The following is a 27,428-nucleotide window of genomic DNA, read 5'->3' on the forward strand; positions in this document are numbered from 1 at the left end:
GTACTTAGTTACTTTACACCACTGGGACTATTTATATTGAGCAAAGATTGAGAATTTGAGATAAAACAAAGCTAATTGTGAATTCTGTACATGGCTATCAGTATCAGTATAAGAGTCTAACAGTGCCATCTAGTGGGGGACAACGTGTACATTTCAGCACCTCCTAAACGAGGCGCGTCCCTCTTCACGTCACATGATTGGTGCGTTGAGGTGTCTGTCACGTACCGCTTGGGCGGTGATTGGATGAGAGGTGGGACCTCTTTGTTGTCAGGAAGCTAGTCTAAAATCCACAGTTCTGCGCTGCTTGTGAACGTCAACTCTGGTGAAATAAATTACAAGGTAAGATCAACTTTAGTAAATATGATGATTACAATCCATTACGTAAGTGATGGATGGATATTCAACATTAATACGGGTTAGAAATGCCACCATGGGCCATTCGTCTGATGGGGAAATGTCACGGAATCCGAATTAGCGATAGCTTAGCATAGCTTGCTAACGATAGCATCTCTACAGATTGGTACTCAGGACCTCTTGACCTACTTTTAACCACATTAAAAGGTTCGTCATTGTATGCGTATGTCTTTTACAGACAGATGTTTAAGAACAAAACGTTAGCAGATCTACAAGTTTATAACACGTCGCGATCGGTGAGTTGTGTGCTAGTAGTTCTGCCATGTTCGCTAATATTAAGTCGTTAACAAACTAATTGGATTGCAGGTTTTCCTCTGGAGGTTCTGGGACCTTCTTTGTTAACAACCAACATAGGCAGATGATTAATTATTACCGTTAAAACAGCATAAAACACACTGTGCAGATTTGGATAATACTTTGATAATATTTGGTGAATGGTGTAATAACAATAATTGTGTATGATCACTTGTCACTATGGTGTAATAATACTTGTTTGGTCTAATAATAATTGTCCGGATTGGAGATTTAGTTATTTCACGTGCCAGCCCTACCGTACTTTAAATCATTTTTTTCAAATATAATTATCCAGCTCTGATCCATCTGTGAGCACCAAGTGGTGTTTGGTGTAATAACACCAAACACAATTGGCTTTTTGAGCTTGTAGACTAGGCTATTTGTGGTAAAGTGATTGGGTGGAGAGTAGACATCAAAAAATGGTCCAACTAAGTGCAGAGCCAACTCGGGTACAGTAAGTGATTCAAGTGTTTAAAATTGATCCTGTACTAGTTTTAGTCTGTTCTTGTTCTATACAATGACTGGTGTAGCAGTAGTGGCTCAAAGCCTTTGCCTGGTGATGACCCAAAGTCTACTATCTCCTTAGCCTCAATTTGCAACTACATTTTTTTAATAATGTGATGAATCTAGAGTTGCAATACCCTCCATTGACTCCCCACTCATCCAATTTGCGTTTGCGATCTGCTTGTCTTAGACAATGTTAAACTCACCAACAGCTGTAGTCCAAGCTTGAATTATCCTCTTTCAATCTGCCGAGCTTGTTTTTCATAAAAAATCCCTGTAGACATGTTATGAGCTACTTTCTGTCAAAAAAATCTGTGCAAGTGATTCTTTTTCTAAGTGTTGGAGTTTGGAAGCGCTCGTCGTAAATCACTGAATGGCCCTGCATGCCATCTGTTTTGCATTTGCACATAATGCAGGAGGCAGCAGCGCGACCCCTTAAGAAAAACGAGCACTTCCAAACTCCAACACACTCCACAAAATAATGACTTGCACAGAATTTCTTGACAGAAAGTAGCTCATAACATGTCTACGAGGGAAAAAACAAGCTCGGCAGATTGAAAGAGAATAATTCAAGCTTGGACTACAGCTGCAATGTTGGTGAGTTTTACAGTTTCACATCGTTAAGACAATCAGATTGCAAACGCAAATTGGATGAGTGGGGAGTAAATGGAGGGTATTCATCGCATTTAAAAAAAATCGAGATTTGCAAATTGCAACTACTATCTCCTGAGCTTTATGCTAGAAATTAAGACGTTGACTTTCCACAAGGGAGACTCTGGTTAGAATCCCAGATACTGGGCGTTGCTCCGACAGATGAACTTTTATCTCTGGAAAATCTATCAATGAATCAATCAAAGTCTACTGACAAAAGCTGCATTATTGTTGTTACTTTATTGTTCATCCTAGTTTATGAATTCTGCCTTGACAGCTGCCAGCCTGGTTAGCCATGCTTGACTGACCATGTTGAGCAGTCATTTAGTCTGTCTAAATGACATGAATCTGTGAGGTTTGAGTGGTTGATAAAACAATAGAGCTGGTGGCCTCAATGTCCACAAGATTATCTATCTTTGGGTTTATGCAAATCATGATGCGCTGCTGCTATTGTTGTTTCTGAGTTTGCTCATGGCAAGTGGTGGTTTGTCTGTGCACAAGCATTTGCAAAATATTAGGTTACTATTTTGTAATTTGTATCTTGTATCTTTTCATTATTTTTTTGTGTAAATTAATGACCTACATTTCATCATACAACTAAACCAAAGGTGTAACACAAAAGTAGTAGTACAAGCTCACAACACGTGGCAATGGGTTGTGAGCTGCATTGTAGAGCTGCTATTTTCACCACTTTAAAATGTTTTTAATGTTTTTAAAGTGGTAAATTTAAATAATAAATACATTTGGACCACCCAACAGCAACAACATGCTATACTAGTAGTAATGCATTATTTACATACAAATATTCACTCGCTACGATTATTCTATACATTCCAGGAGTCTGTCTGTATGTCCTTTGTTTGCATGTCTTGGCATGGGGAGAGTAGCTGTTCATCTGATTGACTTCACCTCGTCATTGTATAGAAGTGAAGTCTGTTCTCCTGAACAGGCACGCATTGTGCACTGCAATAGTCTACGAATAAACTGTCATTTCATCTGTTTAACACTTAATACTAAGTCCCGAAGCAATAATGTACTACTACTACAGTAGGTCTACACTCTAGTCTACACAGACAGGCCTATATTTTTCATCAGTAGCATCAGTGTGCTGAGACACCCTCTCTCTCTCTCTCTCTCTCTCTCTCTCTCTCTCTCTCTCTCTCTAGTGAGCAGTAGTCATGACGACACTGGATGACAAACTCCTGGGGGAGAAGTTGCAGTACTATTACAGCAGCAGTGAAGACGAAGGCAGTGACGGTGAAGATGAGGAGGCGCAAACCAAAACCATCCGTAACCCGGATGTCCTGGAGCCTGAAATAGATTACAGCGCAGATGGAAGTGCTGTCAACACAGGTATCTTAACACTTACAGCTCTAGCATTTATTGACAAATTATGATATAATTCACGCCAGAATTTTTCCCAGTTTAGCTCTTATTTTGAAAAGCCACCTTTCCAGACTTCCGGTACTGTTCATAAAATAGGTAGTAGGACGATGCCTGGTCAGGTCCTCTGTAGCAAACGGAGCTAAGCCGGTGCAGTGGAGGGCTTCACATCGTCTGCTCCCTGCCGTGGAATAAACCTTGTTTTGACCAAAAATGCCATCTGGGACAAGGAATAGGAGGCGATTAAAATAAACGGATAGAAGGGGTGTTTATGGTGATGACGATCTAAGATGGCGTGGCACAGTGTTATGACAACAACAGCTACCACCCCGATGCTAACGTATGTAGCATTATGACTTGATCGATCGAATGCACTATAAAAGCGCAATTGCCGCAGGGCTACGCCAATGGCGTTAAGGGTCGCATTAAATAATACGCTTCAATTGATGTACATCTAGGTCAATGGTGCGAAGTGGGTTAACACGTTGGTTCTCGACGTCGGGTCTCTGAGTACCACCAGGGGCCCAAATGGACCTTGCGTGTCTGTATCTTTGAAAGTGTACAATTGGAGGTCCCATTTTGTATATTCTCAAGAGTTAACTAAACATTGAGTATTTTCCACTGTAGATTGGTGTCCTGGAGTTGTTTCAAATGTGGGTCTGTGGCCTAATGCATAATAAACTGGGAGTGTTTGAAATGGAAAGGGTTGAGAATGTGCACCTACGACGGTCTCACATGCTGAAAATAGCCAATCTACAAGCTTTTTTTTTTTTTTTTTTAAGTAAATTTTATTCAAAGAGTATGACATGTCATTTTCACAGACAGAGAATATGACTCTTCGTTTTTTTACATTTTCTCCCACAACTCCTTTCCCAGTCGTCCCCACCCACCCACCATCTTTCCCCACGAGGCCAGACATACAAACAACATATAAACACATAAACACAGGTATAAAACCAATAGGTTGAGTACAAAACAATACACACTACATACAGTATATACACAGGTATAAAACCAATAGGTAGACAAGATACTAAAATACAAAGAAAGGGATCATATGGTTATGATTAATAAACAACTTCAATGGGGGGTAAAATTAAGGGTAATAATAATAATATTGAAATAAAATAAAACAAAACATAAAACAAAACAAAGTATAAAAATAAAAAACACAAGAAAAATTAAAAAAAAATAAAAACCTATATATATACACAGATGTATATAAAAAGATAACGCGCTTAATTGGCTCATTTCTCGACTCTCATGTGTAATGATTTCCGATTATGCTATATGTATATGCTGCACCAGGTAGAGATCTGCACACCCACACCACGTGTCTTCAGTCAGGTGAAAGTGATTCTAAACTGCTTACATACGATATTAAAGGTTGCCAATAGTCATAACATTTGTCAGAGGACCCTCGAATCGTGAATTTGATTTTTTTCAAGTTTCAGAAAGGACATAACATCAACCAACCATGATTTAGCCGAGGGAGGGGACTCAGCCTTCCACTGTAAAAGTATTCTCCAGCGGGCGATTAATGAGGCGAAGGCAATAACATTAAGTTGTTTTCTGGGTAAAACTACATCCTCCTCCGGGATTCCAAAAATTGCAATTTGGGGGCAAGGCAAAATGGTTGTCTCAAGCACCTCAGAAATTATGGCAAAGAAAGATTTCCAGAATGGTATCAATTTGGGACAAGACCAGAACATGTGGGACAGATTCACCGGTGATTGTGAACATCTATCGCAACTATCCGTCACGCCCGGATATATTTTAGATAATCTTGCTTTACTGTAATGAGTTCTGTGGAGAACTTTAAACTGAATGAGGCTAAGCCTAGCACAGGAAGAGAGGAATTAACCCTCTCCATTGAATCTACAAGCTTTTAGAGCTGATAGATTGGCTATTTTCACACACGCATACATGCCAGGGTGGCATTAGCCTGAAAGAGAATCATGGTTTTCTGGGCCATCTCCAGGCTTTGACTCCAGCCGGGGACTCCAGGTTTGGAGTGACGCCCCTTTGCACTCCGTGACTTATTGGTTATTTGGTAAGCGAAAATACAAGGTTCACTCAATCACTCTCTCATATGCCAGTTCTCATGCATGTCTCGCCCAGGTGTTTTTTTCTCCTTTTGAAACAAATGGCTAGGGTGACATTGGCTCAGGGAGTCGAGGGGTGGTCTGGTTCGATCATGGCTGCTCCTTGAGCAAGACGGAGGCGGTGTCCCTGAATATCATATGATTTAAAAGCAATTGATATAAATCAATAACCAAAACTTGTTTTGGGGCGGGAACCCCTTTTGGTGTTTCAAGCATTCTGTTATACTTTAGCTATTGAAATATAGCAGATCTGCTATTTTTGAAAAATCGTAAAAATGCGGCACAAATCTTTGAATAGGTATATATTCTTTCAGAGCAAACTAGGCTTGGGCGATATTGATTTTTTGATATCGGTATTGATACCGTGAATAATATCGCGATTATCGGTATTATCGATTATCAGCCTTTTTAATTTGTCTGGAACCCGAAATGCTGCAAAACATCAGTATGTTTTTTTACGAACCAACTTGCTAGGACTTGTTACTCTCACCGGCGCCATGTTTTGTTTGCTTTCCTGGGCGGAGGCGGTCCGACAACGCTGCTGTCGCCTCGTCACCGTAATTCAGCGTCAGTGCCAGTCAATGCATGGACACTAAGTTTTTAAGCAAATTATAGTTGTTTAAAATGAATTACTTGTAAATTCATCACACAGACACACACATACAGTAATGTAGATGTTTATTTAAAAGAAAATCCATATTTACATGACGGTAAAATTACGATATTGGGTATTATCGGTATTAAATTACGATATTACGGTATTATCGGTATTCAATATTATTTATATACTCCACGATATTACCGATATTGATTTCAAATATCGCGATAAACGGTAATATCGATATATTGCCCAAGCCTACCGTACGATATGGGCTATAGCCCACGGTCCAAAATGATGAGAAACGAGGCTAACTTTTTTTTCCAAAATTTCAAAAAACATGGGCTATAACCCATCGTTTTTGTCATTTCGTAATTTTTTTCAAATCTTCAAAAATGATGAAAAACGGCGCGCTATAGTATGCCGTACGATATGGGCTATAGCCCACGGTCCAAAATGATGAGAAACGAGGCTAACTTTTTTTTTCAAAATTTCAAAAAACATGGGCTATAACCCATCGTTTTTGTCATTTCGTCATTTTTTTCAAATCTTCAAAAATGATGAAAAACGGCGCGCTATACAATGCCGTACGATATGGGCTATAGCCCACGGTCCAAAATGATGAGAAACGAGGCTAACTTTTTTTTTCAAAATTTCAAAAAACATGGGCTATAACCCATCGTTTTTGTCATTTCGTCATTTTTTTCAAATCTTCAAAAATGATGAAAAACGGCGCACTATAGTATGCCGTACGATATGGGCTATAGCCCACGGTCCAAAATGATGAGAAACGAGGCTAACTTTTTTTTTCAAATTTTCAAAAAACATGGGCTATAACCCATCGTTTTTGTCATTTCGTAATTTTTTTCAAATCTTCAAAAATGATGAAAAACGGCGCGCTATAGTATGCCGTACGATATGGGCTATAGCCCACGGTCCAAAATGATGAGAAACGAGGCTAACTTTTTTTTTCAAATTTTCAAAAAACATGGGCTATAACCCATCGTTTTTGTCATTTCGTCATTTTTTTCAAATCTTCAAAAATGATGAAAAACGGCGCGCTATAGTATGCCGTACGATATGGGCTATAGCCCACGGTCCAAAATGATGAGAAACGAGGCTAACTTTTTTTTTCAAATTTTCAAAAAACATGGGCTATAACCCATCGTTTTTGTCATTTCGTCATTTTTTTCAAATCTTCAAAAATGATGAAAAACGGCGCGCTATAGTATGCCGTACGATATGGGCTATAGCCCACGGTCCAAAATGATGAGAAACGAGGCTAACTTTTTTTTTCAAAATTTCAAAAAACATGGGCTATAACCCATCGTTTTTGTCATTTCGTCATTTTTTTCAAATCTTCAAAAATGATGAAAAACGGCGCGCTATAGTATGCCGTACGATATGGGCTATAGCCCACGGTCCAAAATGATGAGAAACGAGGCTAACTTTTTTTTTCAAAATTTCAAAAAACATGGGCTATAACCCATCGTTTTTGTCATTTCGTCATTTTTTTCAAATCTTCAAAAATGATGAAAAACGGCGCACTATAGTATGCCGTACGATATGGGCTATAGCCCACGGTCCAAAATGATGAGAAACGAGGCTAACTTTTTTTTTCAAATTTTCAAAAAACATGGGCTATAACCCATCGTTTTTGTCATTTCGTAATTTTTTTCAAATCTTCAAAAATGATGAAAAACGGCGCGCTATAGTATGCCGTACGATATGGGCTATAGCCCACGGTCCAAAATGATGAGAAACGAGGCTAACTTTTTTTTTCAAATTTTCAAAAAACATGGGCTATAACCCATCGTTTTTGTCATTTCGTCATTTTTTTCAAATCTTCAAAAATGATGAAAAACGGCGCGCTATAGTATGCCGTACGATATGGGCTATAGCCCACGGTCCAAAATGATGAGAAACGAGGCTAACTTTTTTTTTCAAATTTTCAAAAAACATGGGCTATAACCCATCGTTTTTGTCATTTCGTCATTTTTTTCAAATCTTCAAAAATGATGAAAAACGGCGCGCTATAGTATGCCGTACGATATGGGCTATAGCCCACGGTCCAAAATGATGAGAAACGAGGCTAACTTTTTTTTTCAAAATTTCAAAAAACATGGGCTATAACCCATCGTTTTTGTCATTTCGTCATTTTTTTCAAATCTTCAAAAATGATGAAAAACGGCGCGCTATAGTATGCCGTACGATATGGGCTATAGCCCACGGTCCAAAATGATGAGAAACGAGGCTAACTTTTTTTTTCAAAATTTCAAAAAACATGGGCTATAACCCATCGTTTTTGTCATTTCGTCATTTTTTTCAAATCTTCAAAAATGATGAAAAACGGCGCACTATAGTATGCCGTACGATATGGGCTATAGCCCACGGTCCAAAATGATGAGAAACGAGGCTAACTTTTTTTTTCAAATTTTCAAAAAACATGGGCTATAACCCATCGTTTTTGTCATTTCGTAATTTTTTTCAAATCTTCAAAAATGATGAAAAACGGCGCGCTATAGTATGCCGTACGATATGGGCTATAGCCCACGGTCCAAAATGATGAGAAACGAGGCTAACTTTTTTTTTCAAATTTTCAAAAAACATGGGCTATAACCCATCGTTTTTGTCATTTCGTCATTTTTTTCAAATCTTCAAAAATGATGAAAAACGGCGCGCTATAGTATGCCGTACGATATGGGCTATAGCCCACGGTCCAAAATGATGAGAAACGAGGCTAACTTTTTTTTTCAAAATTTCAAAAAACATGGGCTATAACCCATCGTTTTTGTCATTTCGTCATTTTTTTCAAATCTTCAAAAATGATGAAAAACGGCGCGCTATAGTATGCCGTACGATATGGGCTATAGCCCACGGTCCAAAATGATGAGAAACGAGGCTAACTTTTTTTTTCAAACTTTCAAAAAACATGGGCTATAACCCATCGTTTTTGTCATTTCGTCATTTTTTTCAAATCTTCAAAAATGATGAAAAACGGCGCGCTATAGTATGCCGTACGATATGGGCTATAGCCCACGGTCCAAAATGATGAGAAACGAGGCTAACTTTTTTTTTCAAATTTTCAAAAAACATGGGCTATAACCCATAGTTTTTGTCATTTCGTCATTTTTTTCAAATCTTCAAAAATGATGAAAAACGGCGCGCTATAGTATGCCGTACGATATGGGCTATAGCCCACGGTCCAAAATGATGAGAAACGAGGCAAACTTTTTTTTCCAAAATTTCAAAAAACATGGGCTATATAACCCATCGTTTTTGTCATTTCGTAATTTTTTTCAAATCTTCAAAAATGATGAAAAACGGCGCACTATAGTATGCCGTACGATATGGGCTATAGCCCACGGTCCAAAATGATGAGAAACGAGGCTAACTTTTTTTTTCAAATTTTCAAAAAACATGGGCTATAACCCATCGTTTTTGTCATTTCGTCATTTTTTTCAAATCTTCAAAAATGATGAAAAACGGCGCGCTATAGTATGCCGTACGATATGGGCTATAGCCCACGGTCCAAAATGATGAGAAACGAGGCTAACTTTTTTTTCCAAAATTTCAAAAAACATGGGCTATAACCCATCGTTTTTGTCATTTCGTCATTTTTTTCAAATCTTCAAAAATGATGAAAAACGGCGCGCTATACTATGCTGTACGATATGGGCTATAGCCCACGGTCCAAAATGATGAGAAACGAGGCTAACTTTTTTTTTCAAAATTTCAAAAAACATGGGCTATAACCCATCGTTTTTGTCATTTCGTCATTTTTTTCAAATCTTCAAAAATGATGAAAAACGGCGCGCTATAGTATGCCGTACGATATGGGCTATAGCCCACGGTCCAAAATGATGAGAAACGAGGCTAACTTTTTTTTTCAAAATTTCAAAAAACATGGGCTATAACCCATCGTTTTTGTCATTTCGTCATTTTTTTCAAATCTTCAAAAATGATGAAAAACGGCGCGCTATAGTATGCCGTACGATATGGGCTATAGCCCACGGTCCAAAATGATGAGAAACGAGGCTAACTTTTTTTTTCAAACTTTCAAAAAACATGGGCTATAACCCATCGTTTTTGTCATTTCGTCATTTTTTTCAAATCTTCAAAAATGATGAAAAACGGCGCGCTATAGTATGCCGTACGATATGGGCTATAGCCCACGGTCCAAAATGATGAGAAACGAGGCTAACTTTTTTTTTCAAAATTTCAAAAAACATGGGCTATAACCCATCGTTTTTGTCATTTCGTCATTTTTTTCAAATCTTCAAAAATGATGAAAAACGGCGCGCTATAGTATGCCGTACGATATGGGCTATAGCCCACGGTCCAAAATGATGAGAAACGAGGCTAACTTTTTTTTTCAAAATTTCAAAAAACATGGGCTATAACCCATCGTTTTTGTCATTTCGTCATTTTTTTCAAATCTTCAAAAATGATGAAAAACGGCGCACTATAGTATGCCGTACGATATGGGCTATAGCCCACGGTCCAAAATGATGAGAAACGAGGCTAACTTTTTTTTTCAAATTTTCAAAAAACATGGGCTATAACCCATCGTTTTTGTCATTTCGTAATTTTTTTCAAATCTTCAAAAATGATGAAAAACGGCGCGCTATAGTATGCCGTACGATATGGGCTATAGCCCACGGTCCAAAATGATGAGAAACGAGGCTAACTTTTTTTTTCAAATTTTCAAAAAACATGGGCTATAACCCATCGTTTTTGTCATTTCGTCATTTTTTTCAAATCTTCAAAAATGATGAAAAACGGCGCGCTATAGTATGCCGTACGATATGGGCTATAGCCCACGGTCCAAAATGATGAGAAACGAGGCTAACTTTTTTTTTCAAAATTTCAAAAAACATGGGCTATAACCCATCGTTTTTGTCATTTCGTCATTTTTTTCAAATCTTCAAAAATGATGAAAAACGGCGCGCTATAGTATGCCGTACGATATGGGCTATAGCCCACGGTCCAAAATGATGAGAAACGAGGCTAACTTTTTTTTTCAAACTTTCAAAAAACATGGGCTATAACCCATCGTTTTTGTCATTTCGTCATTTTTTTCAAATCTTCAAAAATGATGAAAAACGGCGCGCTATAGTATGCCGTACGATATGGGCTATAGCCCACGGTCCAAAATGATGAGAAACGAGGCTAACTTTTTTTTTCAAATTTTCAAAAAACATGGGCTATAACCCATAGTTTTTGTCATTTCGTCATTTTTTTCAAATCTTCAAAAATGATGAAAAACGGCGCGCTATAGTATGCCGTACGATATGGGCTATAGCCCACGGTCCAAAATGATGAGAAACGAGGCAAACTTTTTTTTCCAAAATTTCAAAAAACATGGGCTATATAACCCATCGTTTTTGTCATTTCGTAATTTTTTTCAAATCTTCAAAAATGATGAAAAACGGCGCACTATAGTATGCCGTACGATATGGGCTATAGCCCACGGTCCAAAATGATGAGAAACGAGGCTAACTTTTTTTTTCAAATTTTCAAAAAACATGGGCTATAACCCATCGTTTTTGTCATTTCGTCATTTTTTTCAAATCTTCAAAAATGATGAAAAACGGCGCGCTATAGTATGCCGTACGATATGGGCTATAGCCCACGGTCCAAAATGATGAGAAACGAGGCTAACTTTTTTTTCCAAAATTTCAAAAAACATGGGCTATAACCCATCGTTTTTGTCATTTCGTCATTTTTTTCAAATCTTCAAAAATGATGAAAAACGGCGCGCTATACTATGCTGTACGATATGGGCTATAGCCCACGGTCCAAAATGATGAGAAACGAGGCTAACTTTTTTTTTCAAAATTTCAAAAAACATGGGCTATAACCCATCGTTTTTGTCATTTCGTCATTTTTTTCAAATCTTCAAAAATGATGAAAAACGGCGCGCTATAGTATGCCGTACGATATGGGCTATAGCCCACGGTCCAAAATGATGAGAAACGAGGCTAACTTTTTTTTTCAAAATTTCAAAAAACATGGGCTATAACCCATCGTTTTTGTCATTTCGTCATTTTTTTCAAATCTTCAAAAATGATGAAAAACGGCGCGCTATAGTATGCCGTACGATATGGGCTATAGCCCACGGTCCAAAATGATGAGAAACGAGGCAAACTTTTTTTTTTCAAAATTTCAAAAAACATGGGCTATAACCCATCGTTTTTGTCATTTCGTAATTTTTTTCAAATCTTCAAAAATGATGAAAAACGGCGCACTATAGTATGCCGTACGATATGGGCTATAGCCCACGGTCCAAAATGATGAGAAACGAGGCTAACTTTTTTTTTCAAATTTTCAAAAAACATGGGCTATAACCCATCGTTTTTGTCATTTCGTCATTTTTTTCAAATCTTCAAAAATGATGAAAAACGGCGCGCTATAGTATGCCGTACGATATGGGCTATAGCCCACGGTCCAAAATGATGAGAAACGAGGCTAACTTTTTTTTCCAAAATTTCAAAAAACATGGGCTATAACCCATCGTTTTTGTCATTTCGTCATTTTTTTCAAATCTTCAAAAATGATGAAAAACGGCGCGCTATACTATGCTGTACGATATGGGCTATAGCCCACGGTCCAAAATGATGAGAAACGAGGCTAACTTTTTTTTTCAAAATTTCAAAAAACATGGGCTATAACCCATCGTTTTTGTCATTTCGTCATTTTTTTCAAATCTTCAAAAATGATGAAAAACGGCGCGCTATAGTATGCCGTACGATATGGGCTATAGCCCACGGTCCAAAATGATGAGAAACGAGGCTAACTTTTTTTTTCAAAATTTCAAAAAACATGGGCTTTAACCCATCGTTTTTGTCATTTCGTCATTTTTTTCAAATCTTCAAAAATGATGAAAAACGGCGCGCTATAGTATGCCGTACAGCGAACGCTTTTTTCCCCCGACGTCAGGCCTAAATGGGTTCATCAATAAAAAAAGGCACCATTTACAATGGATGAATGTAAAAATATACAAAAAATACCAATAGAACAAATTGACAGCATAAAACATGAGCGTGAACTGTATACAATAGCAAATAGTAGTCTGAATTTCTAGAACTAAAATAATAATTGAAACGATTACAACTCGTATCGGTTAAACGCTTAATCGCACTGTCTCACATCAATGTACATAGTACATAGCATTATCAAGCAGACTCATCCTAATTTTTTTTTTTATTCTTTATTGTTTTCTTGTGGATAAGACATTTTGTGTTATACATACAGCCTTCTTGAGGTGACGTTTGTCATTTGGGTTCAGGACCACCAACCAATCAATGATTGGTTGTTATTTGTGTTCAGGACCAAAGGGTGTGATCAATGATTGGAGGAAATATAAACAGCTGGAGGTGGAGCAGCGACAGGAGCAGAAGAAGGAGATGGAGACACTGATCAAGAAGCTGTCCATGACCTGTCGCTCTGACCTGGACGAAGAAGCAGACAAACTGAAACAGAAAGAGCTACAGGACAAGATCAAAGGCAAAGTAAGTTAAACCGCTTGTACACGGTACAATGAATACTGGGTATTCGTTTAACTCTGAGAGTTCAGTGAATGCTTTTAAATCTATAATGTAGATTTTTGTTTTTCAAACGCACCAGTAGAGGAACACATGCAGTTTTACAGTAATAGTGTGGTACGAGGTGTATTTCCGTAGGATTTTTTTGCTAAAAGAGATTTTTTTGCTTTGTTGGCTTTCATAGGGACCAAACTGTCAGAAAATGTTGGGGTTCAAATATTCACGACGCCCACCCCTTATTTGGGGGGTCATATATTTTGGGACCTCCCATAATAGACATAATCTATCCCTAATAGACAATTAATGTCCGATTTTCATAATATTAGGGTTGTTTTATAGGTTTTTAAATATTCTGAATTGATTTCTTACCCTTTGAAAGTAGCCAGAATAATCTTTTCTGACTTTTGGTTGGGGTCTTTCTTCACCCGGGGCCCCCCGGACTCATCTCAGTACTCATTACATTCCTCGCTCTGCTCCTCTTCCGACAACAGAAAGACAAAGAGAAAAGAGAAAGACAGCAGCAGCCTGGCTGATCTTTATTTAGCAGCAGTATTTGCTACACTTGGGTCTGAGGTACCTTACTTTGAAAATAGCTGATCTACAAGCTCAAACTACAACCTTGTAGATCAGCTATTGTTGGCTAAAGTTCTCCTTGGTTCAAGTGGTTTAATGTAAAAAATGAAAAAAAGTTCCTATCCCACAAATGATTTGGTGGGCCCCTGTATAGTAACTCTGAGGACCCCCTAGTGGTCATGGGCCCCCTGTGGAAGACCCCTGGTATTGGCTACTACTATTTTTTTTTATATCAGAGCCCAGCTACAAATACTTTTATGCTTCATTTATGATCTAATTTGACGTTATTCTGGAACAGGAGCAGAGCAAGGAATGTAATGAGAACTGGAATAGGCCCAGGGGTCAGTCCGGGAGGCCCCAGGTGAGGAAACACCCCTACCAAAAGTCAAAAAAGATTCTTCTGACCACTTCAAAAGTTTAAGAAATCAACTCAGAATGTTTTAACACATACAAAATAATTCTAATATTATGAAAATCAGACATTAACTGGCTGGCATACTGTTCTGGGAGGTCCCAAATAGATGACCCCGTCAGAAACGGGGTGGGGGTCAGGAAAATTTGAACTCCATCATTTTCTCATAGTTTGGACTCTATAGAAGCAAGATCTGCACAAAAATCTTACGGGAGCTGTTTTTTTGACGCCTCGTACCACACTATAATGACAGTTTACAGTCAAGGAAACTGAAAGTTTGTGAGATTAGCCCCGGGCACGCACGCATGGGGGAGCCCAGGTTCGAACGGGCAACCTTGCGGTTGCCATCCAGCCACTCTACCCCTGAGCCACCGCTGCCCCAGAAGTTTGTATAGGCACTGCCTTGGGTGAGGGTAGTAGACTTTGGGCTGTATTTTGTGTGTCTTAAGTACCAGGTCTTATTACCTAACTTGAGTAAACTAAAGACCTGGAGGCGTGATCAATGCTCTTTGGCCACTCAGAATAGCCAAATGGCATCGATCACGCCTCCAGGTCTTTAGTTTACTCAAGTTTGGTAATAAGATCTGGTACTTAAGACACGCAAAATACAGCCCAATGTGTGCTAAAACACAATTTCACATTTTGATCTGTAAATTAGCATGCTTCAGCCCTCTTCAACATCTGCAAGCCTTAATTTTTTAATGCCACTGGATTTAAACGTGTCCTCGCCTCGGTTAGTACGGTTACTAAGAAATTGTTATACTACATTAACCATTATTATAGTGAGTATGCAGAACAGTTTTGAGCCCTGAAAAAAATGCTTTGGTGAAGGAGAGGTAGGTGTGATCTATAGCACATGTAATACAAACATCCAAAACCCATCCTCACAGATGACGATGCAGGAGTACAACATGCTTCAGGAGGGCCAGGATGACGAGGACTTCCTGCAGCACTACCGCATGCAGCGCATCGAGCAGATGCGACGCCAGCTGTGCCGCGGCAAGCGCTTCGAGCAGGTCTTTGAGTTGGCCAGCGGAGAGGAGTTCCTGGAGGCGCTAGACAGCGAGGACAAAAGCACCCTGGTCATGATCCACATCCACGAGCCAAACATCCCAGGCTGTGAGGCCATGAGCGGCAGCCTCCTCTGCTTGGCCCAGGAGTACCCGCTGGTCAAGTTCTGCAGTGTGCGCAGCTCGGCCATCAGCACCAGTGACCTGTTCAGAGGCAGTGCTCTTCCTGCCCTGCTGGTCTACAAAGGTGGGGATCTGATAGGCAACTTTGTGCGAGTGACTGACCAACTAGGAGAGGACTTCTTTGCTGTCGACCTGGAGGCCCTGCTACAGGAGTACGGCCTGCTGCCGGACAAGTCTGCCTTCGCCGCAAAGACTATTCGCAACGGAGCCATCGTTCAAAACAACGAGAGCGACGAGGACTCTGATCTTGATATAGACTAGAACTGCATTATAACACTCGTACACAGGAAGCACACCTATACATAGTCACACATAGTCTGCATGGACTATTAGACACCTTTTTATGTAGGAAAAACACAAAAGTAAAGACTCAGCCAGGGTTGAAGCTTTGCATGTGTTTACTAGAATATCATCATACAAACGGTTACAAAATAAAATTAGATCCTATGCACACACAGCGATGTACACACCACCAACCTTGAGGGCTTTCTCCAAGACCTCATCATTCCATGTGACCATTATCTATCCCTAACGTGATGTGCTTTTCCTTTTCTTTTACATATCTGTAACATAAAGCCTGAGTTATATTTGATTGTATGCAGGTGTCGCACAACAGAAATAGCCCAACAGATATAATATTTTTTAAACAAACCCCAAATATTGGGCAAATCAAACTCGGCATATTGGAAATGTGCCCAAGTTTGTCTTTCTGACAGGAAGGAAGTGGTGGTCCATTCCTGGGTTTTCGTGCAGTGTAACGCATTTCATGGGTTTCGGGTTTCTTGTTTGTTTCCATACGCTACAGCTCGGTCTCGGATAAGGTTCTCAACCTAATCTGGGCCATCTGAACTCAGAACTTATACTTTTAAAATGTTCCCCAAACAGTGGAAACAGCCCATCTACAAGCTCAATGCGTCGCAATGCCATTAGTAGTGAGCTTGTAGATCAGCTCGCTTTTTTAACGAGTTTGTTTTTTTATGACGTACGTCCCCTTCCTCAGTGTTGGTTGTTATGAGCGTGAACAAACAAAAAATCCATTTGCAAAACAAAGGGAAAACGGCGTCCTCTTTCCTTGAATTTGAGGGTGAATCTACAGTCTGACTCGAGAGACCCAAAAAAATGACTATTATTGCTACTATTCTTCATTGGTTTTCCTCAGCCAGAGGAATCTAGCCTTTTCCCATATTACAGGAGGGTGCTCTGACAAGAACTCTGGTTTCTTGTTGGCCACGGAACAAACACTGAAATGCAACTAAATATAACTTGGACTTAATATAACTTAGGAGGACCTATTATTGCCATGCAGACTGAGGACTATATTTGTTTGTTTTTGTTGGAGCCATGTCAGATTTCAACTATTTATTCTTTAATTGTGGAAAAGCTTTGTTTTTCTGTTTGTTGCGTGTTCATGATCATAATTGTTGTGTTTAAGTCTTTAGAGCATGACACATGCTCGTCATTTTTGTTAGTTTTATATCTTTTCTAAATGTTTGTCAAAACCTGCAAACCTGTTAAGATTATAGAGAAAATAAACCGGATGATTTGAATCATTCTTCTCTCGGTCTTCTTTCTTGGGGGGAAAGGCAAAGATCTTCTAGAAAACATTAAAACAAACTTTGAGATATTTTCAGACAATTGACTACGTTTTAACCCTCAAACGATTTTCATTTTTTGATGATGAAAAAAAATAGTTTCAGACATTTTAAATTTGAGAAATTTATAATGGGATCAATGGCAGATTTCCGCATGTAAAAAAAAAAAAAGCACTTTCACCTAGAAGGGGGGGGGGGGGCGTCAAGTAAAGATTTGAGTGGGGTTTGAACCCACAACCTCCAGATCATGCAGCCAGTGTGCTAAGTCACATGACTCCCATGCTGATCTCACTGGGGGAAAACTGTATGAGTTTAAGAACTAACAATACATTGAAAAATATATTCTGGATGTGACACTTACAAGCCGAAATCTCCCCCCTTCTTCCCCCTCCATTTTTCTTCTTCCCCCCCCTCTTACAGTCTAATGTTCCCCAGCTTTCATTTTTGACCATGGGCTATAGCCCATATCGTACGGCATACTATAGCACGCCGTTTTTCATCATTTTTGAGGATCCGCCTATGCTCATTGTGCAGAATGTCCCATTTCAAGTTTTCAAATGTATAAAAACCTTTTAGAAAATGGCAGCTGTACAAGCTCAAACAATGCGCCGCATTGCGAGCTTGTAGATCGGCTATTTTCAAATATGGTCAAAATGTATGGGAATCCAGGTGAATGGGTGCACCTACTGCACCTGACCTACAGTAGTCACATGACCAGCAGGAAGCACAAAAGTCTTGTTCCTCCTAGTTGAGAGCCATTTTGCCTCTGCTGCATGAAATGGGGTACCCTCTCATGCAGGGTACGCAATTTCCGCAATTTCCATTTAAACCATTTCCACCATTTCCACAATTTCCGCAATTTCCGCAATTTCCGGATAACTTTTTTTTTCAAAATTTCAAAAATTGCGGAAATTGCGGAATTTTCCGCAATTTCGCAATTTTTTATATTTTGAAAAAAAAAGTTATCCGGAAATTGCGGAAATTGCGGAAAATGAAAAAAACATGGGCTATAACCCATCCTTTTTTTTCTAACACTCCGCAATTTGCTAATGTTTCCCATCCTTTCCGGTAAATACAACACATTGAGCAGGGCACTGCAGGGAGTTGAACCCCGTTCCGGTAAACCAGAAGTCCGACACCAGTGCCTTAGTTTTTGTGTTGTTCATTTACAGGTCCAGGTGTGCATATACATGTGCGCCTGTGCGTGTGTAGGTGCACGCTTCAATATAACCCATCGTTTTTTTCATTTTTTCAATATTGTCCAATTCTCCATGAGTAGCTGTCTGTCTGTCTGTCTATGAGTAGCTGTCTGCCTGCCTGCCAGCCAGCAAGTTGGTTAACAGAAAAGAAATTGTTATGGCTGAGTAAAATAAAATACAATAAACACAATTTGCCTGAAAATAGATTACCCAGCTATGACCTTTTTCATGAAAAAAAATGAGTAGTGATATGGCTGACTGAGTAAAATAAAACAATCTACCTGAAAATAGATAGCTATAAGTGAAGAGAAATTTCCGCAATTTCCGCAATTACCATTTCCGCAATTTCCATTTCCGCAATTTCCTCAATTTCCATTTCCGCAATTTCCGCAATTTCCATTTCCACCATTTCCACCATTTCCGCAATTACCATTTCCACAATTTCCGCAATTTCCGCAATTTCCGGATAACTTTTTTTTTCAAAATTTCAAAAATTGCGGAAATTGCGGAATTTTCCGCAATTTCGCAATTTTTGAAATTTTGAAAAAAAAAGTTATCCGGAAATTGCGGAAATTGCGGAAAATGAAAAAAACATGGGCTATAACCCATCCTTTTTTTTCTAACACTCCGCAATTTGCTAATGTTTCCCATCCTTTCCGGTAAATACAACACATTGAGCAGGGCACTGCAGGGAGTTGAACCCCGTTCCGGTAAACCAGAAGTCCGACACCAGTGCCTTAGTTTTTGTGTTGTTCATTTACAGGTCCAGGTGTGCATACGCATGTGCATTGTGTATTCAACTATTTGGGTAACATGTGAGCTTTATCCTCTAATTCATGGGCCTGGATTTTTTTTCTCCAAAAATTCAAAAAACGATGGGCTATAACCCCGTACGATATGGGCTATAACCCATCGTTTTTGTCATTTCGTCATTTTTATGAAATCCTCAAAAATGATGAAAAACGGCGCGCTATAGTATGCCGTACGATATGGGCTATAGCCCATGGTCCAAAATGATGAGAAACGAGGATAACTTTTTTATTATATTGCTAGGTATTGCTAATGTATTATAGTAACCATCCACAGTACAGTATAGGATCACATCACAGCCATTCATATTTACACCTCAGCTCATGAAGAACAGCAGCCAAAGGTTTCTGTACAGCCCATTATATTGTTGCTGTCGAGCAGAGAAACCCCTTACCTACATATTGTAACCTTTTGTGTTTTTTCGTAAATTAACGCCCTACTTGATCATAGTACAGCGCCACACAAAATCATTAAAAGTATCAGATCTGAATCATATAATATAATAAAGTAACAGTTTTGGACAGTAACGGGTGTCCACCCAACAGAGACGATCAGATACCCACAGGCTTTCCCTTAAAACAGTGTGTCAATAACTGCTGTTGATCGATTAGATAAGACACAAAAAGTAAAGAAAAACACGCAAACAATCAAATCAAAAATCACCGATTAATATTCACAAATAAATACAAACAATTTACATGGAATACAAAAGACTGAATGATGTTCTGAATCCTGTACAGGAGTGTGCTTTTTCAATTTCAAGACAGACCACAGTCTTAGGTATATGCGACGGAATGTTTCCTTGTATCTTACAGATAAGTGGGTGATTGATCCACTTAATGTGAATCAAACCCATGTTATCATAATAAAATCAACAACTCTCTTTATCTCTTTATGAATACAGTATCTTTGCTGAAAACAAGCTCACAACCCTGTGAGCTGGTAGAGTGCCTCCTACCGCCAGTTCCCAGAACTTACCACACTTCTTACTTACTTACAAGCCATGCTACTCATACATTGAGTTAGCGGTGCCGGTAGCAACCCGAAACGTGCGATTAAAGGGGCGAGCGCCAAACCAACCGGGCTACAATGTGTACAGACACTCTCTTTTCTCTCAGAGTTAAATGAACATAAAGGACTTTTTTTGCTGTGTTCCTTCCATCAGAGGGGGTTTGGCAGTGACAGCCGAAGGAAAGCAGCAGCACATACAGTTACAGCAGTCAATTGGTCCCTGGTCGAGGAGAATACATATTTTACAGAATTATATCCTCTCAGCTCTGTGCAGAGAAATAATCACACCCACGGAGACAACAGTGAACTTTTTGTCCTTTTTCTTTCCCGTATTGTCTTGTTAGTTGAGTTTTTGTTTGTGTCTGTAAAAAAAAAGATAACACAAACTCTAGACTTCCATTGTAAAGGTTTGAAGGTTAAATGTCTGTATTTATATGTCGACTCACTCGGATGCACTGAAGATATGACTGCTGTTGGTGGCCAGGCCGTTGATGGGACTGTCGTGTCCCCTGACGTCCCCTAGGGGTGCCAGAGTGTCAGTGTTCCAGAGTCGCAGGACTCCGCCTCTGCAGCCACTCAGCATCATCATGGGGCTGCCTGGTACCATGGCCAGGGCACTCACCCAGTCCGGGGACAGCCCTGGGAGGCTGGACGACTGCTGCAGTGGGGCACAAGTACATACGTTAGTATAGCGGTTAAGTGCATGTACACTGCTGTTTGAAGCGCTGGTTCTCAAAGTAGAGTCCGAGGACCCCTGTTGGACGTAGCGCGTGGAAGGAACACGTTATTCCAAACAGTTCCTCTCCCCTCCATCAGGCGCCCCGGGCTGGACCACTGGTGGAGAACCACTGCTCTAGTCTATATATAACTCGTGCACACACACCTGTAGCAGTCGTTTGCTGGCCACGTCCCATTTCTTGATGCAGTAGTCTCTGGAGCCGCTGTACAGACTGTCTCCCTGCAGGAGCAGCGCCTCCATGCCGTCGTTATGGGCAGGCTCCATTGTGTAGCTGGGAGTGACGCTGCCCTGGGCCCCCTCTGTCACCTCAAACATCTGGACGCACACACACATACGCATGCACATGCACAGTTGCACACACACACACACACACACACACAAAATTAACCACTTAAACCCTATGTGTACAGTATATACTTCGTTGACCGGTGTGTTGTCCCACAGGGCTCTGCACATACGCTATAGCCTATATCGTACGGCATACTATAGCGCGCCGTTTTTCATCATTTTTGATGATTTGAAAAAAATGAAAAAATGAAAAAAACGATGGGTTATAGCCCATGTTTTTTGAAATTTTGAAAAAAAAAGTTATCCTCGTTTCTCATCATTTTGGACCATGGGCTATAGCCTATATCGTACGGCATACTATAGCGCGCCATTTTTCATCATTTTTGATGATTTGACAAAAATGAAAAAAACGATGGGTTATAGCCCATGTTTTTTGAAATTTTGAAAAAAAAAGTTAGCCTCGTTTCTCATCATTTTGGACCGTGGGCTATAGCCCATATCGTACGGCATACTATAGCGCGCCGTTTTTCATCATTTTTGATGATTTGAAAAAAATGAAAAAATGAAAAAAACGATGGGTTATAGCCCATGTTTTTTGAAATTTTGAAAAAAAAAGTTATCCTCGTTTCTCATCATTTTGGACCATGGGCTATAGCCTATATCGTACGGCATACTATAGCGCGCCATTTTTCATCATTTTTGATGATTTGACAAAAATGAAAAAAACGATGGGTTATAGCCCATGTTTTTTGAAATTTTGAAAAAAAAAGTTAGCCTCGTTTCTCATCATTTTGGACCGTGGGCTATAGCCCATATCGTACGGCATACTATGGCACGCCGTTTTTCATCGTTTTTGAGGATTTGAAAAAAATGAAAAAATAACGATGGGTTATAGCCCATGTTTTTTTTTAATTTTGAAAAAAAAAGTTAGCCTCGTTTCTCATCATTTTGGACCGTGGGCTATAGCCCATATCGTACGGCATACTATGGCACGCCGTTTTTCATCGTTTTTGAGGATTTTAGAAAAAATGAAAAAAAACGATGGGTTATAGCACATGTTTTTTGAAATTTTGAAAAAAAAAGTTAGCCTCGTTTCTCATCATTTTGGACCGTGGGCTATAGCCCATATCGTACGGCATACTATGGCACGCCGTTTTTCATCGTTTTTGAGGATTTGAAAAAAATGAAAAAATGAAAAAAAAACGATGGGTTATAGCCCATGTTTTTTTTTATTTTGAAAAAAAAAGTTAGCCTCGTTTCTCATCATTTTGGACCGTGGGCTATAGCCCATATCATACGGCATACTATGGCACGCCGTTTTTCATCGTTTTTGAGGATTTGAAAAAAATGAAAAAATGGAAAAAAAAACGATGGGTTATAGCCCATGTTTTTTGAAATGTTGAAAAAAAAAGTTAGCCTCGTTTCTCATCATTTTGGACCGTGGGCTATAGCCCATATCGTACGGCATACTATGGCACGCCGTTTTTCATCGTTTTTGAGGATTTGAAAAAAATGAAAAAATGAAAAAAAACGATGGGTTATAGCCCATGTTTTTTGAAATTTTGGAAAAAAAAGTTAGCCTCGTTTCTCATCATTTTGGACCGTGGGCTATAGCCCATATCGTACGGCATACTATAGCGCGCCGTTTTTCATCATTTTTGATGATTTGAAAAAAATGAAAAAATGAAAAAAACGATGGGTTATAGCCCATGTTTTTTTAAATTTTGAAAAAAAAAGTTAGCCTCGTTTCTCATCATTTTGGACCGTGGGCTATAGCCCATATCGTACGGCATACTATAGAACGCCGTTTTTCATCATTTTTGATGATTTGAAAAAAATGAAAAAATGAAAAAAACGATGGGTTATAGCCCATGTTTTTTTAAATTTTGAAAAAGAAAGTTAGCCTCGTTTCTCATCATTTTGGACCGTGGGCTATAGCCCATATCGTACGGCATACTATAGCGCGCCGTTTTTCATCATTTTTGATGATTTGAAAAAAATGAAAAAATGAAAAAAACGATGGGTTATAGCCCATGTTTTTTGAAATTTTGAAAAAAAAAGTTATCCTCGTTTCTCATCATTTTGGACCATGGGCTATAGCCTATATCGTACGGCATACTATAGCGCGCCATTTTTCATCATTTTTGATGATTTGACAAAAATGAAAAAAACGATGGGTTATAGCCCATGTTTTTTGAAATTTTGAAAAAAAAAGTTAGCCTCGTTTCTCATCATTTTGGACCGTGGGCTATAGCCCATATCGTACGGCATACTATGGCACGCCGTTTTTCATCGTTTTTGAGGATTTGAAAAAAATTAAAAAATGAAAAAAACGATGGGTTATAGCCCATGTTTTTTTAAATTTTGAAAAAAAAAGTTAGCCTCGTTTCTCATCATTTTGGACCGTGGGCTATAGCCCATATCGTACGGCATACTATAGCGCGCCGTTTTTCATCATTTTTGATGATTTGAAAAAAAATGAAAAAATGAAAAAAACGATGGGTTATAGCCCATGTTTTTTGAAATTTTGAAAAAAAAAGTTATCCTCGTTTCTCATCATTTTGGACCATGGGCTATAGCCTATATCGTACGGCATACTATAGCGCGCCATTTTTCATCATTTTTGATGATTTGACAAAAATGAAAAAAACGATGGGTTATAGCCCATGTTTTTTGAAATTTTGAAAAAAAAAGTTAGCCTCGTTTCTCATCATTTTGGACCGTGGGCTATAGCCCATATCGTACGGCATACTATGGCACGCCGTTTTTCATCGTTTTTGAGGATTTGAAAAAAATGAAAAAATGAAAAAAACGATGGGTTATAGCCCATGTTTTTTGAAATTTTGAAAAAAAAAGTTAGCCTCGTTTCTCATCATTTTGGACCGTGGGCTATAGCCCATATCGTACAGCATACTATGGCACGCCGTTTTTCATCGTTTTTGAGGATTTGAAAAAAATGAAAAAATGAAAAAAAAACGATGGGTTATAGCCCATGTTTTTTTTAATTTTGAAAAAAAAAGTTAGCCTCATTTCTCATCATTTTGGACCGTGGGCTATAGCCCATATCGTACGGCATACTATGGCACGCCGTTTTTCATCGTTTTTGAGGATTTGAAAAAAATGAAAAAATGAAAAAAACGATGGGTTATAGCCCATGTTTTTTGAAATTTTGAAAAAAAAAGTTAGCCTCGTTTCTCATCATTTTGGACCGTGGGCTATAGCCCATATCGTACAGCATACTATGGCACGCCGTTTTTCATCGTTTTTGAGGATTTGAAAAAAATGAAAAAATGAAAAAAAAACGATGGGTTATAGCCCATGTTTTTTTTAATTTTGAAAAAAAAAGTTAGCCTCATTTCTCATCATTTTGGACCGTGGGCTATAGCCCATATCGTACGGCATACTATGGCACGCCGTTTTTCATCGTTTTTGAGGATTTTAAAAAAAATGAAAAAATGAAAAAAAACGATGGGTTATAGCCCATGTTTTTTGAAATTTTGAAAAAAAAAGTTAGCCTCGTTTCTCATCATTTTGGACCGTGGGCTATAGCCCATATCGTACGGCATACTATGGCACGCCGTTTTTCATCGTTTTTGAGGATTTGAAAAAAATGAAAAAATGAAAAAAAAAAACGATGGGTTATAGCCCATGTTTTTTTTTATTATGAAAAAAAAAGTTAGCCTCGTTTCTCATCATTTTGGACCGTGGGCTATAGCCCATATCATACGGCATACTATGGCACGCCGTTTTTCATCGTTTTTGAGGATTTGAAAAAAATGAAAAAATGAAAAAAAACGATGGGTTATAGCCCATGTTTTTTTTAATTTTGAAAACAAAAGTTAGCCTCGTTTCTCATCATTTTGGACCGTGGGCTATAGCCCATATCGTACGGCATACTATGGCACGCCGTTTTTCATCGTTTTTGAGGATTTGAAAAAAATGAAAAAATGGAAAAAAAAAACGATGGGTTATAGCCCATGTTTTTAGAAATTTTGAAAAAAAAAGTTAGCCTCGTTTCTCATCATTTTGGACCGTGGGCTATAGCCCATATCGTACGGCATACTATGGCACGCCGTTTTTCATCGTTTTTGAGGATTTTAAAAAAAATGAAAAAATGAAAAAAAACGATGGGTTATAGCCCATGTTTTTTGAAATTTTGAAAAAAAAAGTTAGCCTCGTTTCTCATCATTTTGGACCGTGGGCTATAGCCCATATCGTACGGCATACTATGGCACGCCGTTTTTCATCGTTTTTGAGGATTTGAAAAAAATGAAAAAATGAAAAAAAAAACGATGGGTTATAGCCCATGTTTTTTTTTATTATGAAAAAGAAAGTTAGCCTCGTTTCTCATCATTTTGGACCGTGGGCTATAGCCCATATCGTACGGCATACTATAGCGCGCCGTTTTTCATCATTTTTGAGGATTTGAAAAAAATGAAAAAATGGAAAAAAAAAAACGATGGGTTATAGCCCATGTTTTTTGAAATTTTGAAAAAAAAAGTTAGCCTCGTTTCTCATCATTTTGAGAAAACTTTTGTTTATGAAAACAAAAGTTAGCCTCGTTTCTCATCATTTTGGACCGTGGGCTATAGCCCATATCGTACGGCATACTATGGCATGCCGTTTTTCATCGTTTTTGAGGATTTGAAAAAAATGAAAAAATGGAAAAAAAAAACGATGGGTTATAGCCCATGTTTTTTGAAATTTTGAAAAAAAAAGTTAGCCTCGTTTCTCATCATTTTGGACCGTGGGCTATAGCCCATATCGTACGGCATACTATGGCACGCCGTTTTTCATCGTTTTTGAGGATTTTAAAAAAAATGAAAAAATGAAAAAAAACGATGGGTTATAGCCCATGTTTTTTGAAATTTTGAAAAAAAAAGTTAGCCTCGTTTCTCATCATTTTGGACCGTGGGCTATAGCCCATATCGTACGGCATACTATGGCACGCCGTTTTTCATCGTTTTTGAGGATTTGAAAAAAATGAAAAAATGAAAAAAAAACGATGGGTTATAGCCCATGTTTTTTTTTATTATGAAAAAAAAAGTTAGCCTCGTTTCTCATCATTTTGGACCGTGGGCTATAGCCCATATCATACGGCATACTATGGCATGCCGTTTTTCATCGTTTTTGAGGATTTGAAAAAAATGAAAAAATGAAAAAAAACGATGGGTTATAGCCCATGTTTTTTTTAATTTTGAAAAAAAAAGTTAGCCTCGTTTCTCATCATTTTGGACCGTGGGCTATAGCCCATATCGTACGGCATACTATAGCGCGCCGTTTTTCATCATTTTTGAGGATTTGAAAAAAATGAAAAAATGGAAAAAAAAACCGATGGGTTATAGCCCATGTTTTTTGAAATTTTGAAACAAAAAGTTAGCCTCGTTTCTCATCATTTTGGACCGTGGGCTATAGCCTATATCGTACGGCATACTATAGCGCGCCATTTTTCATCATTTTTGATGATTTGACAAAAATGAAAAAAACGATGGGTTATAGCCCATGTTTTTTGAAATTTTGAAAAAAAAGGTTATCCTCGTTTCTCATCATTTTGGACCATGGGCTATAGCCTATATCGTACGGCATACTATAGCGCGCCATTTTTCATCATTTTTGATGATTTGACAAAAATGAAAAAAACGATGGGTTATAGCCCATGTTTTTTGAAATTTTGAAAAAAAAAGTTAGCCTCGTTTCTCATCATTTTGGACCGTGGGCTATAGCCCATATCGTACGGCATACTATGGCACGCCGTTTTTCATCGTTTTTGAGGATTTGAAAAAAATGAAAAAATGAAAAAAAAAACGATGGGTTATAGCCCATGTTTTTTGAAATTTTGAAAAAAAAAGTTAGCCTCGTTTCTCATCATTTTGGACCATGGGCTATAGCCTATATCGTACGGCATACTATAGCGCGCCATTTTTCATCATTTTTGATGATTTGACAAAAATGAAAAAAACGATGGGTTATAGCCCATGTTTTTTGAAATTTTGAAAAAAAAAGTTATCCTCGTTCCTCATCATTTTGGACCATGGGCTATAGCCTATATCGTACGGCATACTATAGCGCGCCATTTTTCATCATTTTTGATGATTTGACAAAAATGAAAAAAACG

The 27,428-nt window shown here is 38.6% G+C and overlaps 1 protein-coding gene across 1 annotated transcript; it reads left to right on the top strand.

Moving 5' to 3' along the window:
* Positions 1-252: 252 nt before the first annotated feature.
* pdcl (phosducin-like) lies at positions 253-17,221 on the top strand. Its single transcript, XM_080755451.1, has 4 exons — positions 253-339; positions 3,030-3,216; positions 13,282-13,463; positions 15,372-17,221. The coding sequence occupies exons 2-4, from the start codon at positions 3,042-3,044 to the stop codon at positions 15,933-15,935; spliced, it is 921 nt and encodes a 306-aa protein (XP_080611577.1). The 5' UTR covers positions 253-339; positions 3,030-3,041; the 3' UTR covers positions 15,936-17,221.
* The last annotated feature ends 10,207 nt before the right edge of the window (positions 17,222-27,428 follow it).

This window comes from Protomyctophum bolini (genome assembly GCF_963924005.1).
Source record: "Protomyctophum bolini genome assembly, chromosome: 22".
In the NCBI taxonomy this organism is placed as follows: Eukaryota; Metazoa; Chordata; class Actinopteri; order Myctophiformes; family Myctophidae; genus Protomyctophum; species Protomyctophum bolini.